This window comes from Opisthorchis viverrini, assembly GCF_000715545.1.
Source record: "Opisthorchis viverrini unplaced genomic scaffold opera_v5_78, whole genome shotgun sequence".
NCBI lineage: Eukaryota > Metazoa > Platyhelminthes > Trematoda > Opisthorchiida > Opisthorchiidae > Opisthorchis > Opisthorchis viverrini.
The window spans coordinates 867,910-883,351 of record NW_008751734.1 but is presented as its reverse complement, the minus strand read 5'-3'; the positions used below and the strand labels follow the sequence as shown (position 1 = coordinate 883,351).

At 44.8% G+C, this 15,442-nt stretch overlaps 2 protein-coding genes across 2 annotated transcripts in view; one reads left to right on the top strand and one right to left on the bottom strand.

Annotated features, from left to right (window-relative positions):
• Positions 1–8,503, top strand: part of T265_04620 (hypothetical protein) — a gene marked incomplete at both ends in the record, with an annotated part of 21,189 nt that extends 12,686 nt beyond the window's left edge. Inside the window, one exon of the mRNA XM_009169402.1 lies at positions 8,283–8,503. Within this exon, the coding sequence (XP_009167666.1) occupies positions 8,283–8,503 (221 nt within the window). The remainder of the gene's footprint in view (positions 1–8,282) is intronic.
• The window catches only part of T265_04621 (hypothetical protein), a gene marked incomplete at both ends in the record, with an annotated part of 81,599 nt that overhangs the window by 31,034 nt on the left and 35,123 nt on the right, over positions 1–15,442 (bottom strand). Inside the window, 3 exons of the mRNA XM_009169403.1 lie at positions 5,975–6,156; positions 7,917–8,042; positions 10,815–10,904. Coding sequence (XP_009167667.1) covers positions 5,975–6,156; positions 7,917–8,042; positions 10,815–10,904 — 398 coding nt within the window. The remainder of the gene's footprint in view (positions 1–5,974; positions 6,157–7,916; positions 8,043–10,814; positions 10,905–15,442) is intronic.

The window sequence follows — 15,442 nt, the reverse complement described above, 5'->3', positions numbered from 1 at the left end:
TTTTACGCCACCGCCCACGACTATGCACATTTTTCACCCGACTGGTCAGTAGCTGTCTGATGATGCATTAGCCAAGCGTCAGAATAAAGTAAATCAAAGCACGGCTTAATTTAATCTGAGGAGGCGGAATATTCACTAATTAGATTTCCAATGTATGCAAGTTTAGCATCTGGACTACAAAACTATCGATGTAGTCTGGTAGTCAGAAAGCCAGGTGAACAAAACAAAGTGATCAAAAGGCGGATCGGGGGGGGGGGGGGAATACTGAGCCTGTAAGCGGCTTTCCAAAAATCGATATAGACAGCAAGCCGAACGGGATACAAAAAATCATCTGTGGTAATCCAACAGGATTTGTCTTTGACAGTAATATAGGGCAAATGGGCAGTTGTGGAATAGAAGTCTATAAACAGATTTGCTACTAGGGTGCTTCTAAGGGACTGGATGCGAGATAACAACATCTGAGCCAGAAGAACTCTTCCAATAAGGCGGACCCTTTGTAAATTTTGAAGCCTTGACTAAATCTAGTCCAAAACTATTGGGGAGGGACTTATCATGGCACATGATATCACGTGACATTTACCCCGCGTAAGTAGGTAGAAGACGATCTGTACCACACCAAGTGAAATGGTGCTAACTTGGACATTAACAAGTACTGAAGATTCTCTCGTTAATCCCTTGTTTCTCCATACTCCACTAACTCAGTTGATGTACGTTGATGCAATTCTACGTAGACAGTCGATGATACCATGTCAAGTGAGAGGATCTCTATGAGACCGGAAAAATTTCGGGTAGTTCTCCACCTTAATCACCTAACTTCGTTCAAAAAGTCCTCAACATCTGTACATCATCATCCGGTGGATATATTAATGAGCGAAGAGTGCTGTGCTTTGCTGCTTAGCATTCATTTTATCGCTGGTTTGTCGCAGCGTAGCGATGGCGAAAATGCTCTCGCCACTATGAATTTTAACAAATAAAAGTGGGTATAGTCCCAGACCGGAAAGGTGTTCCTAGCATTTAACTCCCGGTGTTGTAGGTGAAACATTTTTTTACGCCTGACAATGGAAGCACCTCAGAGAATCACACGTGGTATCGCCTTTCGGCAAAAACATGATGGATGATAGTCAACCTCTGTCTACCGCGAGGGTTAGTTGAAAATCGATAAACTTTCCGGTAGACCGAAATATAAGTGAACGGTGGGGAAAATGCTCTATAAAGGATACGATATAAATGAAAAGGTCGTGGTTACTGTGATTACCTACTCTCTCTCTCTCTCATATAGTAAAGTTGAGGATTAGAACCTGTTGATTTGGGTTTTGGAGGGATGAAGGCACTTTTCGGTGCCTAACTACCATGCCCTCTGAAGAAAGCAGGAGAGCTGAGGTACTATTGGAATGCCCGAGCGATCCAGAAATATTCGAGATGCAGAGATCGGATTCGAACCGCCCTCAGTAAGTTCGCGCCTTGACCACTCATCAATTTGGTGCTCAGTATTCGCACAATGGAATGGAATTTCCGAAGGCTATTACGCGTCCTTGATGGTCTAAAGCAATCGAGCACTTGAATGCAGAGTACCAGTCCAACCTTTTGAGTCCCATTTAGGCATCTCAGAATCTCTGCGACGCTAGGAAAGTATTCCACTAAACGTTTTCCTCCAGAGGAATGACTGCTTCAGTGGACAATTAAATTTGGTGAGCTGAAGAAACATGAACGTAGATAAGAATGGTTTTTGGTTTGAGCACATACGCAACAAAATGCAACATTTAGGCGCAAAAAGTTTTACTACACTCGTAAATATTTTGAAGCTGAGAGTATTGTGTGGCTAATGGATCCCAATCAATTGTTTTGGTTGTTTTGCGCGCCAACATTGATTTGCATTGGCATGACCGTTACTATACCAGTGAAATGCATTCACTGTGCCCAATGGCAGGTTGAATCGGCTTGCAGTAAAAAACATCCGACAGTGCAGTTCATGAGTGAGCTATTTAAACCTATATTGCTGAAGTTTGGGTTGAGTGGTTTAATTTTAGTCGCAGGCGGGTGGCAGGTGGCGAGTAAAGTGAATATAGATTTTGTCAACAGGAGATACTACTCATAAGGTCGCTGAAATATCTCCGACATCCCACCCGCGGTTTTGCCCTCCCTGGGGCTTACCAAGTAGGCGCGGTTTCCCCATTCCCATCAATCTTCAGCGTGGACACAGTTGAATCCAGGATATAGTCTGAAAGCAGAGTCAGTCTATGCGGAAATCCAAGAGGTGCTTTTGTCGTTAGTGGAACCTAGCAGCACTGTGAGTCTCGCAAAGCCCTGAGCAGATTTGAACCCACTTTCTCCAGGTTGGTGATTCAAAGCAATGACATTCAGCAGTTGGCCAAACGGAAAGGACGCGTCACCACTCATGCTTTACTCACGCACAAGAAATTCGGTGCGTTGAGTGACTCCTCAGGGAGATGCACATTCCTGAAGGGATAAGAGAGCTAAACGATGCTTCTTTTTTCGTATACAATAACTTCATTTTCAGGATGAAATTGTAGTTGGATTGCTGAAAGGATAGAAACCAAGCTGTCGTAATTAACATCATGACAAACTATTCAGCTTACTTCTAATTAACGACAACCCGTCAGTGGCAAGTAAAAAGAGAGGTAGCATCAAAATCAATCAGAAGACTTAAAATTACTCGACAGAGAAGTCCGCGCCTCCCTAACGAGACTACAACAGGCCTCTCACCAACCATGCCCTGATTTGCAGAAAGAAGCCCCCCAGAGTTACCATGTGTCTTCCACCTTTGTGTCGGTATCCCCCTGGTGCGAATATGCCACCCGACCCTGAGGGAAACCATATAGGCTTGCTCGCAAGCCTCTTAGGGAAAATTTTCTGCATTCAAACAAAGCTGAACGCATAGCTGAAAAATAATTATCGCCTAATGTGAAATATTTAGGACTTTCCAATGGACAGAGGCAGCGTTCCTCGAGGGTTCGAAATCCCAAAGATATTACTCTGATTTTTCAATGTTTCCGTGCTGCTATCACAGCTCTCTAGGGAACGAACCAGCGTTTAACCTAGTTCACCGCACCTTTGATAGAGCTTGGTTTCACCTAACCCATAAGCCCCAAGAAGAGCGAAACCGGTCGTGGGCCGTCGACCAATTCTCAGCGACCTTATGAGTAGCACTTTATTAATTCACATGTATCGCGATATCTCGAATATCGTAGCGACCGAAACATGAGGCGGCCTGGTGCAGCACATTCAGTTGCCTGAGAGCATCATAAACGAGAGATCCATTTGGGTTCTAGGTGAGACTCTCGCAAAACCAAATTCGTTTGCAAATGAGTGTATTTCGATAAATATGACGCTTTGAAATCTCTTTGGTTATTAATCCTCATATGGAGGACTTTGAGGAAAAGCTACTCACTTGTGGGGCTGTACATACTGACTCAAATACCTAGGAGAAAGCTTTGTCTTCAGTTTGACTTGAGCTACTCGGGTTGAAACAACTTCGGTTCTCCCTAGGGGAACCACACTAATTTTGTTGTCACACATTTCTGTATGTAAGGCAGTGTACTCGTGTGTGTCTCCTGTTATTCTGTTCCTCTACCCTGCCGTTTTCACTGATCCATTTGAGAAACACTTTCGACTGCTCAAACGAGGCCCGGCCGTTCACAACTTCACTCACTTCAGCACAGTGGCGCTTTTCGACCTCGTCAATCAGACCTCTCATCGGTAAGGTTTTGCAACCGTACTACGAATGTCTTGACACACACTTCCTTTCTGGTAGAAAAGTATAAACATTCCACTTTTGGCTCGTGACCTCGCTAGCCCCGAGACCGTCAAGAACCACTTTCATTCAGCCCTTTCCACTTAGTTGCCATCTTGTGTCCTCTGATTTGTAATTAATTCCATCACGTACTACTGTTGATATCTTGTAACTCAGACACGTTTTTTTATGACAAATTGAAAAATAGTAGCATTTTAGACAGCAAAATGTTACCTCTGGATGAATTTTCACTGTGTACCCCGGAAACGTGGGCAACCAAACCGCCCAGCTCAGCAAACAAACCAACGGCCCGTTTTACGTTGTACACTTAACGTCCCCTCTACCAGACTTCTTTCTATCCACGGATGAATGAGGTGACTAATGACTGTATTTTCCAATCAATATCGCTAAACCGTCGTAGAATGCCAAATAACAAAGTTCAGCTTTTTGGGCCAACGAATTTGAAATTTGTCAGTTTGTCCTACCCACATTTTTGATAATTTTCGACGTACAAATCCGAATATCTTAGTTAACTGATGTCTCCAGTAGGAGATTTGAATTCCATTTCAAAATATGCTGGGTATCTAGACTCGAAGGGACCCTATACCATGAACGGCGAAATATATGTTTCGACAGCCTCGTCCCAATTAGAGTTAATTGTAACCTGGTACATTTCTTGTGTGACAGCAATTTTTCTGAGATGGCACCTTGACTGAGGAGTCAGAATTGTGGTGGGGGGGGGAGGACTACAAATGGAGAGGCACAATCAGCTTAGTGAAACATGTTATGCACGATGTATCTGAGACGTCTGTGCACTTTTTTGCCTGCTTTCAGAAGATTACTCAGCCAGTGAAATTCAGGTTGGGTATCCTTGAGTTCTTTTGAAAGCCTTCCCCGCTAGTCGCCCCAGGTGATAGCACCTCGAGGTCAGACCGATTCGGTAAAAGTTCTACCCCTGTGAACTCAGGCAACTGGTCGAATCACCAAGTAACCATCTAAGAGGATGTCCAAACATGTCCCAACATGATCCCAGAATGAAGAACTCTATCCAAGCTCATTTGTGTGCTCCCGGGCATCACTTCAATGTTAGAACGAAATGATACAGAATGATACACAGAAACGTTAGATCAGGGACACTAGTGACTAGTGAGACAATGCCACATATATCTACACGCATCGATTCTTTGTTTAAAAGCGCTCTACAAAGATGCTGGAAGCCTTGTCAGCTGGGTTATCGATTTCCGATCCCAGGTGACTTGTACATCACGTGTTGACGAGCACGTTCACTGCCTTTGACCGCTGTGCACGGTTCAGACCGATTCATTCTTCCCACCCATCCCATCTTTCCTTCAAATGTATCGACCATAAGACAAGAAAGTGGTCAGATTATCCGGATAAGTAATGGCAAACAGGCACTCATTTTGTGTTAATACGAGACCACTGAGAGCAAAACTTCACCCATGTCTGAAATGTCATTCGAATAACAAAAAGGTCTAATTAGGTTTCGTGGAATAGGTCTACCTAGTGATAGTTAGAAACGCCAGTTTGATTGAATGTGCTGCTCGGATTGTTCGCCACTTTATGGCCATTAATCGGTCGCCTAGCGTTACTGACTGTGGTATCAACCTGTCTTGACATGGTCGATATACCTGATATTTGAATGGTGTAATCCAGGATGCGTTTTTCTTATCCACCTGAAATCCCACTATTCGATGATTCATCATCATTATCAGCTGTAAGAACCGCATACTTGTCTTACAGTAGTTGTAGCTGCCCCAGTTTTGTTCGCCGATTACTTAAGGTGTGAAAGGTAGATACACATTGGAGATGAACTGGTATAATTAATTCGTAAATCCAGGGGTGTCAGGGGCCTTTCCATTGGAGAGATTGGGAAGAGAGCACAACTGGGCCAGGTCTGACAATGTATGTAGCCACTGATGTGTCCCATCTCGCTGGCTTGGTCACGTGCTTCATACGCCAGTCGATCGGGGGTGTCAGGGGCCTTTCCATTGGAGAGATTGGGAAGAGAGCACAACTGGGCCAGGTCTGACAATGTATGTAGCCACTGATGTGTCCCATCTCGCTGGCTTGGTCACGTGCTTCATACGCCAGTCGATCGACTTTCTCTTTTCGCACAACCACGCGAAGTGTGGAAACGTGCCAGAGGCGGTCAAAAACAAATCGATAATTGATGGGGTAAACAGGCAACTACCAAAGACTTACTGATTGAGCACTGGTGCGTAGTGTTTCCGATCATCTTCCAGAACTGATACAATCAATGTAATTAATCGATGCCAATAGGTCAATGAGCGAGTTGTATCCTCTGGCGCGTCACTGTCTGTGCCGATACCACCGTTTACCCCGTCAGCAACATCGGTCGCAGTCTGCTCGGTGGAGTTGGAACCCTATGAAAGAATGAACGGATGTTATGCTCATATCATGATACAAATATGAACGTTTACCCTGCACAACTCGTAGTTGGGGAGTTCAATACACCAGTCGATAAATTTGGCTGTTTTTCTGTCCATTCGGCCACCCTACGGATTCGCAAAACCATACTGTAAAAACATTACTGATAGATCAAAAAGTGTAGGATGAGCGGACTCAACAGCTGGTCTCACAAACTGATCGATCAGGCGGATAGAAAAACTCCGTTAGGGTTGCAAGGTCGTTTGGATATCAATTGGCTATTTCAGCGGTTAACATCCTGTGATTTGCCTACTGGTTCGATGGCTATCCACCGGTATTTTCCACGGCTCAGCTGTACAATTTAGGATAATTCAGACCATTTCTTTGTCGATTCCGATGAGTGAAACGTTGAGGATAAACAACTGGATACAATTCCAGTCCTCAGTAGGACACCCAGAAAAAAAGACTCTGAGAAAAGGACGAAATTTTCGTTTCAAAGTTATGTGAGAGGTATGGGGAAATGGGGTACCCCCGAGGGAAGAACTCCCAGGATGAGTAAGGTTTTGACCATTCGCAGGAGTGCCACGAGCGGCTAAACAATAGTGTGTGAATACCTCGCACTTGAGAGCATATAGCGCCATCTTATATCGGTCGCTGGTGCGTTGAACCTAAAAAAACTTCCTCCACCTGAGTGCCCAGTTATTTGTCATTTTATCACTCAGAAAAAGGTTCATACGTCCTCGAAGATGGCCCTTCTCATAATACAATCTTCCTATATTACACAGGTGATTCATACACTGAGCGTCCGAAAACTTACGCCGCACAATACGCTTGTGTTCTGCGCTTTCAACGTCGGAAAAACTCGGATGGTCTCTGGTAGTGAAACACCTACTGAGTAGTTGATCAGAACGCACCGGCTAAGGTGACTACTCCATATTTCTTGTCAAAGCTCTCCCTCTCTCAAACTACTAGTGTCAACGCTGGTCTTGTTACCCTTAAGAATGTGATAATGAAATGAACTGTGTCAAAGTACACTGGAAAAGACTTAAAGGTGCAGCCAGGTGCAATAGTTTTATCAAAGGAAACCCTCAAAAAGGGGCCCCATCGAGGACCCACTGTTACATCTGTGCGGGATTTGTCGAATATGAAAGAACCACCAGAGGAGGTGTCACACTCAAAGTGAAGGATCATGGGCTCGACCAGGTATCACGATATACTGGAAACAACCACGTATTTCAAGGGATACATCTCGTGACAGCGTACACGTGACCGTCAGTCCAACACGTTCAGTCCGTTTGAGCTGCAATAAAAAAATGAAATCCATTTTCTTTCTTTTCAGCACATTTTGCTGCTACTAAAGTGTCCCCATTTCCAAGCCAAGAAGAATTCCATTCTCCGTGACGAACAAATTTTGTGTTGCAACGTGCGAAACTGTGACTTGGAACTACCTAGTTTCAGGACGTTGGAAAAGCGCTCATAGTTCCAAGCGGAAGCTACTCAGCTCATCCAGTGGCCAAGAAGTTTGTCTCAAAGCATCACTTAGCCCCATTCAACCCCCATATTAACGTTAGCAGGTAAATTCACTAGAAGACACGGAAGAGACTCAACTGACCCATGGCCTCTCTCCAAGGAATCATTGTGACGTGTGTGTTTGCGGACAGAACATCCAGTCAAACCGGACTATACAGTTTTCAGGAATATCAGCAAACACTAAACTTATTTATCTCTCGAGAGTAACCAGGAGAATCGAACTCACCTGAAGGCTTTTACCATACAGTTCATGCACATTTTCACATAAACACTGATAGGTGGCATGAATGCAGGCCGCGATGCATTCACGGAGGATTTGACCGGTTCGAGGAGGAGAGGTCAGCTCTTGAACCTGGAATTGAAAAGCTTTGATTACGCGAGAGTTAGCCTCAGTGCATGTAGCATTTAGTGACAAAGAAGATATTTTGTTCTTTCCGGTACGACTGTAAGTAATCTGCTCAGGAAGCAAGACATTCCCCTGGCCCCTTTCATTTGAGAATTCGGCATTCGAGGAGACTAGCAACTCCGAAACACAGCCTGTGGTGTGTTGGGCGGACTTCCACACGGATCCCGCTTTACCACTCGCACTCAGGTGCTGCGGCGGCTGAGAAGTCCATCCCACGCCAGATTGGCCGAGAATTTGGGACGCTTGTTGGTCCGGCATCAAGCCGAGATCTGATTGGTCGAAAGTCTGGACCCAACAGCCAATCCTGGCCCAATATCGGCCTAATGCCGGTTGCCAATGCCGCATCCAGAATGCGTCAGAGTTTCCGCCTACGCTATATATATGAAGCGCTGTACAACTGTTCCTGACCTCGTTTTGGGCATTAATATACCCTGTGCACCTTTGGTGGTCGTTTTGATGTGAACGCTAGCTTGTGGGGCTCAGACCGAGAACTAAGCTGATAAAAATACCGTTACTACATGGTGATTTTAAACAAGGACGTGACGCTTCGTATAAATTTCGGGGCAGAAGATGACTACAGGAGCGAAACTTATCACGTATCTAGCGAAATACACTCATTTGCAAACTAATTTGGTTCTTTCGAGAGACTCATCTGGAACCCAGCTGAATCTCTCGGTTGTGATGTTTCCAGGCAACTGAATGACTCATCTGGAACCCAACTGAATCTCTCGGTTGTGATGTTTCCAGGCAACTGAATGTGCTGCACCAGGCCACCTCATATATTAGTCGCTACGATATTCGAGATATCGCGATACACATATATTCGTAATGCCTGGAAACATCACAAACGAGAGATTTATCCGCGTTCCAGATGAGTCTCTCGGAAAATCGAATTAGTTCGCAAATGAGTGTACATTCGCTAATTTCGTGCAATTTGGTTCCAAGTAGAACATAAGGTTGACGGAAACTCGGGGACTGCGCCTACCTGATGAGCCCTAAGAAAGGCGAAACCGGTCGTGGGCTGCCGACGAATTTTTAGGTTAGCACGTATCGTTTCTGAAAGCCTATTGGTCGTGCCTCTTTTGTGATTGGTGTATAGATTTCAAGTAAACTCGGAACAACCAGAAAGCTGTATGTCCGAAACGGGAATGGAGTCCGCGGACTCCGATTGGTCGGACCAGTTTTGGACAGAGGCACACCGCGTTGCTCTGAACACAATTGATCCGTATAAGTTGTGCTTTGGTGCTTCAGCTAACGGCGAACTTCAGTCTGTACTTTCAGACGAGGGGATTATTGGTAATGTTAGCAATGTTTGTGGAGATTTCGTCCTGTAAGCGCGGGAAATCCATGCAAAAAAGCCGAGAAGCACTGTACAGCTGTTTCATCCTAGTTGGACACCAACAGCGCATCTCGCGAAGCTCCAGAGAGCCTCGAACGCGAGACCTCCTAGCCACTTAACCGTTCGGCCAGCTGACCAGCAGTGCGATTAACTCGCTTCACTGGCTTCACTTACAGGGGTATCAAGTTGCCACAGCTACTGTGAGCTACACGACCTTTGGTGCATTTCTTCAGTCCAGGTTTTCGTAATGAGAAACTGACCTTGGCGAGATCACTCATTCGCATATCAGACAGCACGGACAGTGGGTTCAATCGATAATATCTCATGTATGCTGTCACACAATTTAAAGACTATCTCTGGATTCATAAACGAGACACCATGTAGTTGCCCTAGCAACTATTCAGGTTGCTGAACCTGATCCGACAACATTCAATTGTAAAACCTCCACTCACAGAAAAGCAATTTTAAGAGCTTTCCTGGAGTTGTCGCACACACCACCCCCAATAAGCACCAAAACAAATGATCCCTGGAGATATTGATTAATGTGGAAAGGGTCTGCCATACACTTTTCGCCTTTTCCATCTTTCATTCAGCGTTACAGCAACAAGAACGTGTGACTTGCCTAAACCGATTTCAAATCTTCCACCAATTACCTTATGGTAGATAATAGTTGGCAATCGACAAAGCAAAACAGTTAATTTGTCATCGCTCCAGGCAAACCACACAATTCATTCGGGCGCAAACGCGTTCCGCTGTTCACGCCCAGTTTTATCCAGTGTGAGGAAGTGGAGCAGTGATCATATTTTTTATTTGAATATCGGAATTTTAAATCCAGTTTTGATGATATTGAGGTCCAACTTGCTGCTCGATCTGGAACAAGGGAAGGACTGCCCAGGCAGCTGTTTACAACTACGGGTTTCATGTGCAACATAGAGGATCATAGCATAGTCTAATCGACCGAGTTCGTGTTCAGCCTCGCCAGTGGTCTCGTGAACCCGAATGAATCCACTTGCAACAGGCACCTTCAATTTTTACCTGAGCTACAGTTGCTCCAGCGGAATCGCGGCAAGGAGATCCTTTGGAAAACAATGCGAAAATTTCGGATAGAATATGCCATCAAAGCAAGATCAACTGATCTACTCATCAGCATCAGCGATCCCGATTTTTTGGAATGACAATGGTACCATTGCTATGGTGTCGAACAATGTTTTTGTGACCCTGTATTACAAACCGTTGAATTGGAAGTTGCAAAAGGCGGGAAAAACCGTGCCAGTTCCAATCAAACCGACTGAAATTGTGATAGAACGTTTCCCACGTTGTTCCAATTTATCAGACCACCAGGATAAACCCATAAATGGCCACAAACAACAGGGGCTTACCTTGAGCCGGAAGAAGGTGATACTGGTCAGTAAATCCACGGTTGATTTCAAATCTAGCAATCGTTCAGGCTTGGATGATGGAAACACCGTCTGAATGACAAAAAAGAAATGTACGAAAGGGTTAGGAAACCCATCCGTCACTAAACGAACTTTCGTGGAGAATCACAAAGGGACTCGAGTCCATCGTGACGTTGCTGTCAAAAGTTCACATTTTCAACCCGAGCACTCTCAGGTGAGAGACACTCACTTTACCAAATTTCCAAAAATAATCTGGGGTTTTGCGGGATAGGTTATTTTTGTTCGTAGTCACACCACTCTCGTTTGAACGGTTGTCCTCCAGTTCACTCTCGTTCATACGAGAGTTTGAACAAAATACCTATCCCGCAAAACCCCAAAGCTGCAACCAAAAGGTTGTCCAGTGGGTTTCAAGCGTGTGTCACGCTACCTGACTGGCGGGTCGATTGATCGTCACAACCAGGACAGTTGATGGGTTGTCGTTCGATGACCCGGGCACACTAATCACATCGCTCAAATGCGAACACGTTCGCCTGTTTAGATGTGAAAATTCGGATGAGTCCAACGTGCGTTGGTGAAGAATGGTTACACACTCGTCTCGCACGTAAGATGTCCGGGGTTCGATCGCCGGCACGGCCGTTGGATATGCGCTGCTGACATAAGCTCTAATGAGAGCGAAACTAGAGTCCTGTGCTGCATCCCTTCGGTGTGGACTCACCGGAATAATTACGCCAGAGCAGGAGGACCACCGTTCAATCGAGAGTGGTGTGACAAGGAACAAAAATCTAAAGTTTTCAGGTCATTTGAAGTGCCTCAGTCAGAGTGCCAAAGATCTGTAAGTCACTTCATCAGCCTTCAACCTGAATACAGGCCAGAGGATGCCGAATAATCATACTGTGAGGGGATTTTGTAATTGTTATCCGCCCCGTCAGTGAGGCAAAATCTCAGTTAGAAATAACAAGGTCCTTTCACACAAACATCAGTCTACAAAAGGCTGAGAAGGAGAGTAATTTCACAAGTTCAATGAAGGTTCCAACCGACAATCGCCACTCGAAGAGCCTATTAATGCATGACCGCGTTATGTGGCTTTCTTGATTGAAAGATGAGTTGCACAATGTTCTGTCTAACTGAGGACTAATCACACTACTGATCAGGTGTTCGACCCCCGGCCGGAAAGCTGCCGGGTCGAAACTGCGTGAGATTTGCACTGCTGATCTTGGATCTTGAAACATAACTGGTTAATCCGAACGAGTTGAAAAGGTTCCCTCGAAAAGGCTCCTTGAAATCAAGGGGGCCTCCAAAATAGTTTTTGCCCAGGCCCGTGAACACACCCAGATTAAGCGCTGGTAAACAGTTTCTGTTTAGGCTTTGACTGCTTCGTTAGGTCTAGATAAAAGACCAGTTGTAAAGACTGATTGCGCAACACGATTAAACTCAAGCCAGCAGACTGTGGTCCACAAAGGAACCACGATAATTTGAAAACCGGACAACTTCCCCATAACTCTGAAGTGAAGAGCATGGCCAACTCCATCTATGCCAGATCACAGACCAGTAATATCACTGGCAACAAATGATAACAGCTGTCTTTTATAAAGGAAAGGTGACCGGAAGCCAGAAGCTCCAAACAGCCGAATATCAGCTATGGGTAATACGATGGCTCCCTATGATTGGTTGAAATTTCGGCCAATCAGGACCTAGCATTTTCAGCTAGGCGCTTATAGCCCCAGCACGTCCATTCTGCTGCGACCCTATTGGAGAATCCCGCGACAACCCTGTAAATACTGTTTCCCTTTTGTCTCCGATAAAGGTATTGGGTGGGACAACAAGCCGAGAAGCAAGAACCAGTACTTTTTACACAGCAGCATCTAGCGAAATCATGTCTGATGAGCACAACTATTGTTGCACCTCCAGAAAACTGGTTTCTCTGTGAAAATACTTTCAAGAAAACCACTACTGCGTCAGAACTCAAACAGTGGTGTCAAAATCATCCAGTTCGTAGCACAGTCGACGGGAGCACCGAAATTGGCAGTGTGAACGCAAAAGTCGATACAGAGGTGACAGTGACATATGTAACGAAGATTAAGTTTCATGAAAAAACAACAGTGGGCACGGTTCCCAGTTTCTACTCCTATCTGAAATCGGGCTTAGTATAATTGATGAATAAAATCTGAGCTGTTCAACATTGATAATTAGGAATTAACCAAACCAGCTTGATCAGCTGTCCAATGTAAATATGACAATGGCTGCTTACATTCGTTGGCGAACGAAAGCAAAATCTCAGAATATACTCGCTACTCACGAAATGTGAGTAACTGGCCGAGAAATGAAGCTGACTTTCCTCTGAAAGTCCGCTCTTCGTGCAGGGAGTCAGTGAATGCTGGAGAGAAATCTGCATAGTCTACACCGAATGGCATTATATCTTATTCACAACAATGCTCATGAGAATCCCCCCGAAAGGCAAGCACTCGCTAAGCCCTACCTCCTAGAGGAGGCATCTCTAAAAGAAAGGTCAGTCTCATAAAGGAAACTACTCACAAGGCTACTGAAAACTCTTCGACAGCCCACGGCCGGTTTTGCCCTTCCAATTTGGGCTCATCAGCTAGGCGCAGTCTCCGAGTTTCCGTCAACCTTTTGATCTACTTGAACCCAAATTGTACTGTTTTCGAAAAATACACTTATTTGCAAATCAATTTGGTTTTCACGAGAGACTCAACTGAATCTCTCGTTTATGATATTCTACAACTGAAAGTGCTGCTTTTTCTCAAGTGCGTGATGAACTGTTAAGAACGAGGTCCAAAGGCGATGAAAAAATTCAAAATCCTCTTATAATCCGCTTATACTCAGTTTGGTGATTTGCAACTCAGTCGTAACACAATTCAGTCTGATTAGCCCCCATGAAAAACCGACCATATGTGATGGACTGAATTTTTAAAATTCGCGCAAACAGTAAAACACAAAAACTATCGACGTCTGCAATTAACCAACCGGAAGGCGAGTCACACTCGGTGACTTCAAATAATAGGGTCTAACCCGGACCGGATGAGAACACGACTCAAACAAAGCGACCGCGCATGAGGAAAGGAACAACTATAGACGATATCCGGCGAACGAGGAATTAATGTCAGTAAACCTACCACCCCTTTCGTACTAATCACGTGATCAAATCCAAGTAGTCTGTTCACGAATGTCTAGATCGAGAATATGCGATAGAATGCATAAACCTTCGTCGATATAAGTCGGGCAGAATGCATCTATCCGAAACAAGTACTGAAATCCACCGAGTCCCTAGCGAGTGAGCAAACCGGAGAGCGCATACAGCCCGAGTTCTGATCTGGATCACGTCAAACAAACCTATTTCCATCTCTATCTCTCTCCATGCATCCTGTTATGACAGATGAAAGTGTAATTTATGGATTGGAATTTCAAAATCAGAAGTGGTGTTTTTTCTTGCTTCCGTTTGCGTGTTTAAAAAACCGGTTCAGCTAAGTCACTTGGAATTCGTGGGAGTGGATTTTGAAAGTGACCACATACCGAAAGAGTTGTCGCGTTCACTGGGACAGTGCAACTGAAATTAAATAACAGATGTCAAGTTTATCTGCGCCAAGTAAGTGGGGGAGATTTTGGATAAAAGAGCGAGGCAGATATCATCCTTTCAAGTTATATGTTGTGGGGATGGACAGCACACACACACACATGGTCCGGAATCCGGACAATAATCTCTTTGTGGAAGACTTATGAGTGCCTTGTTTCACGAAGAGCTAACCCCCCCCCCAAAAAAAAAAAATTCTTTCCAGGAGCTTAAATCTGGTTAATGACTGCGTGGCGCTGAATACAAACGACCTCGGTATATTCAGCTGACCAGGGCGTCCAGTATTCGAACAACTGAATTGAAATTTCGAAAGCTATGACGTGTTCTTGATGAACTAAAGCAATCGGGCAACTGAGTTCAGAGTAAGGGTCCAATCTTTTGAGCCCCATCTAGACACCCCGGGGTATCAGCGATGCTAGGAAAGTATTCCACCAGAGGTATGATTGCTTTGGTGGACAATGAAATTCGGTGAGCATCAAAACTATGAACGTAGATTAGAATAGTTTTTTGGTTTGAGCACATACGCAACAAAATGCAAAACGTTTTACTCTACTCGCAAAGGTTTTGCAGCTAGGAGCATTGTGCGGCTAATGAGCGCCGCTGACCAGTCCGAAGTACTTAGTGAATTAACTTTTGGGGTCAACCACGTCCTTGTGGCTTTAGAAAGCCTGGGAAAACCCTCCTGAAGGGAGTGAGGAGGATTCTTTAAGATCAGAGGGAAAGTGACTCAAAGTTAGATGTCTTCTGAAAACATGGAGGTTTTATTCCAGTTGCAGCATTTTTATTCTTGCAGAGACCACATACGGTGTTTCGGGTAAATCATGACGCGGTGTGAAACCCTTTTTCAGGGACAGACGATCTGTTAGACGAGAGCAGAAAAAAACTCGCTTTCTCTATAGTGCCTTAAGCAGTCTTTCTCGTGCTATTCCCGTCTGTGTCATGTCAAAATCACTGTGAATTCTTGCTCGGTTCGGTAATAAACCCTGTGTTTACATCGAATCTGATCATCATCACCATCATCATC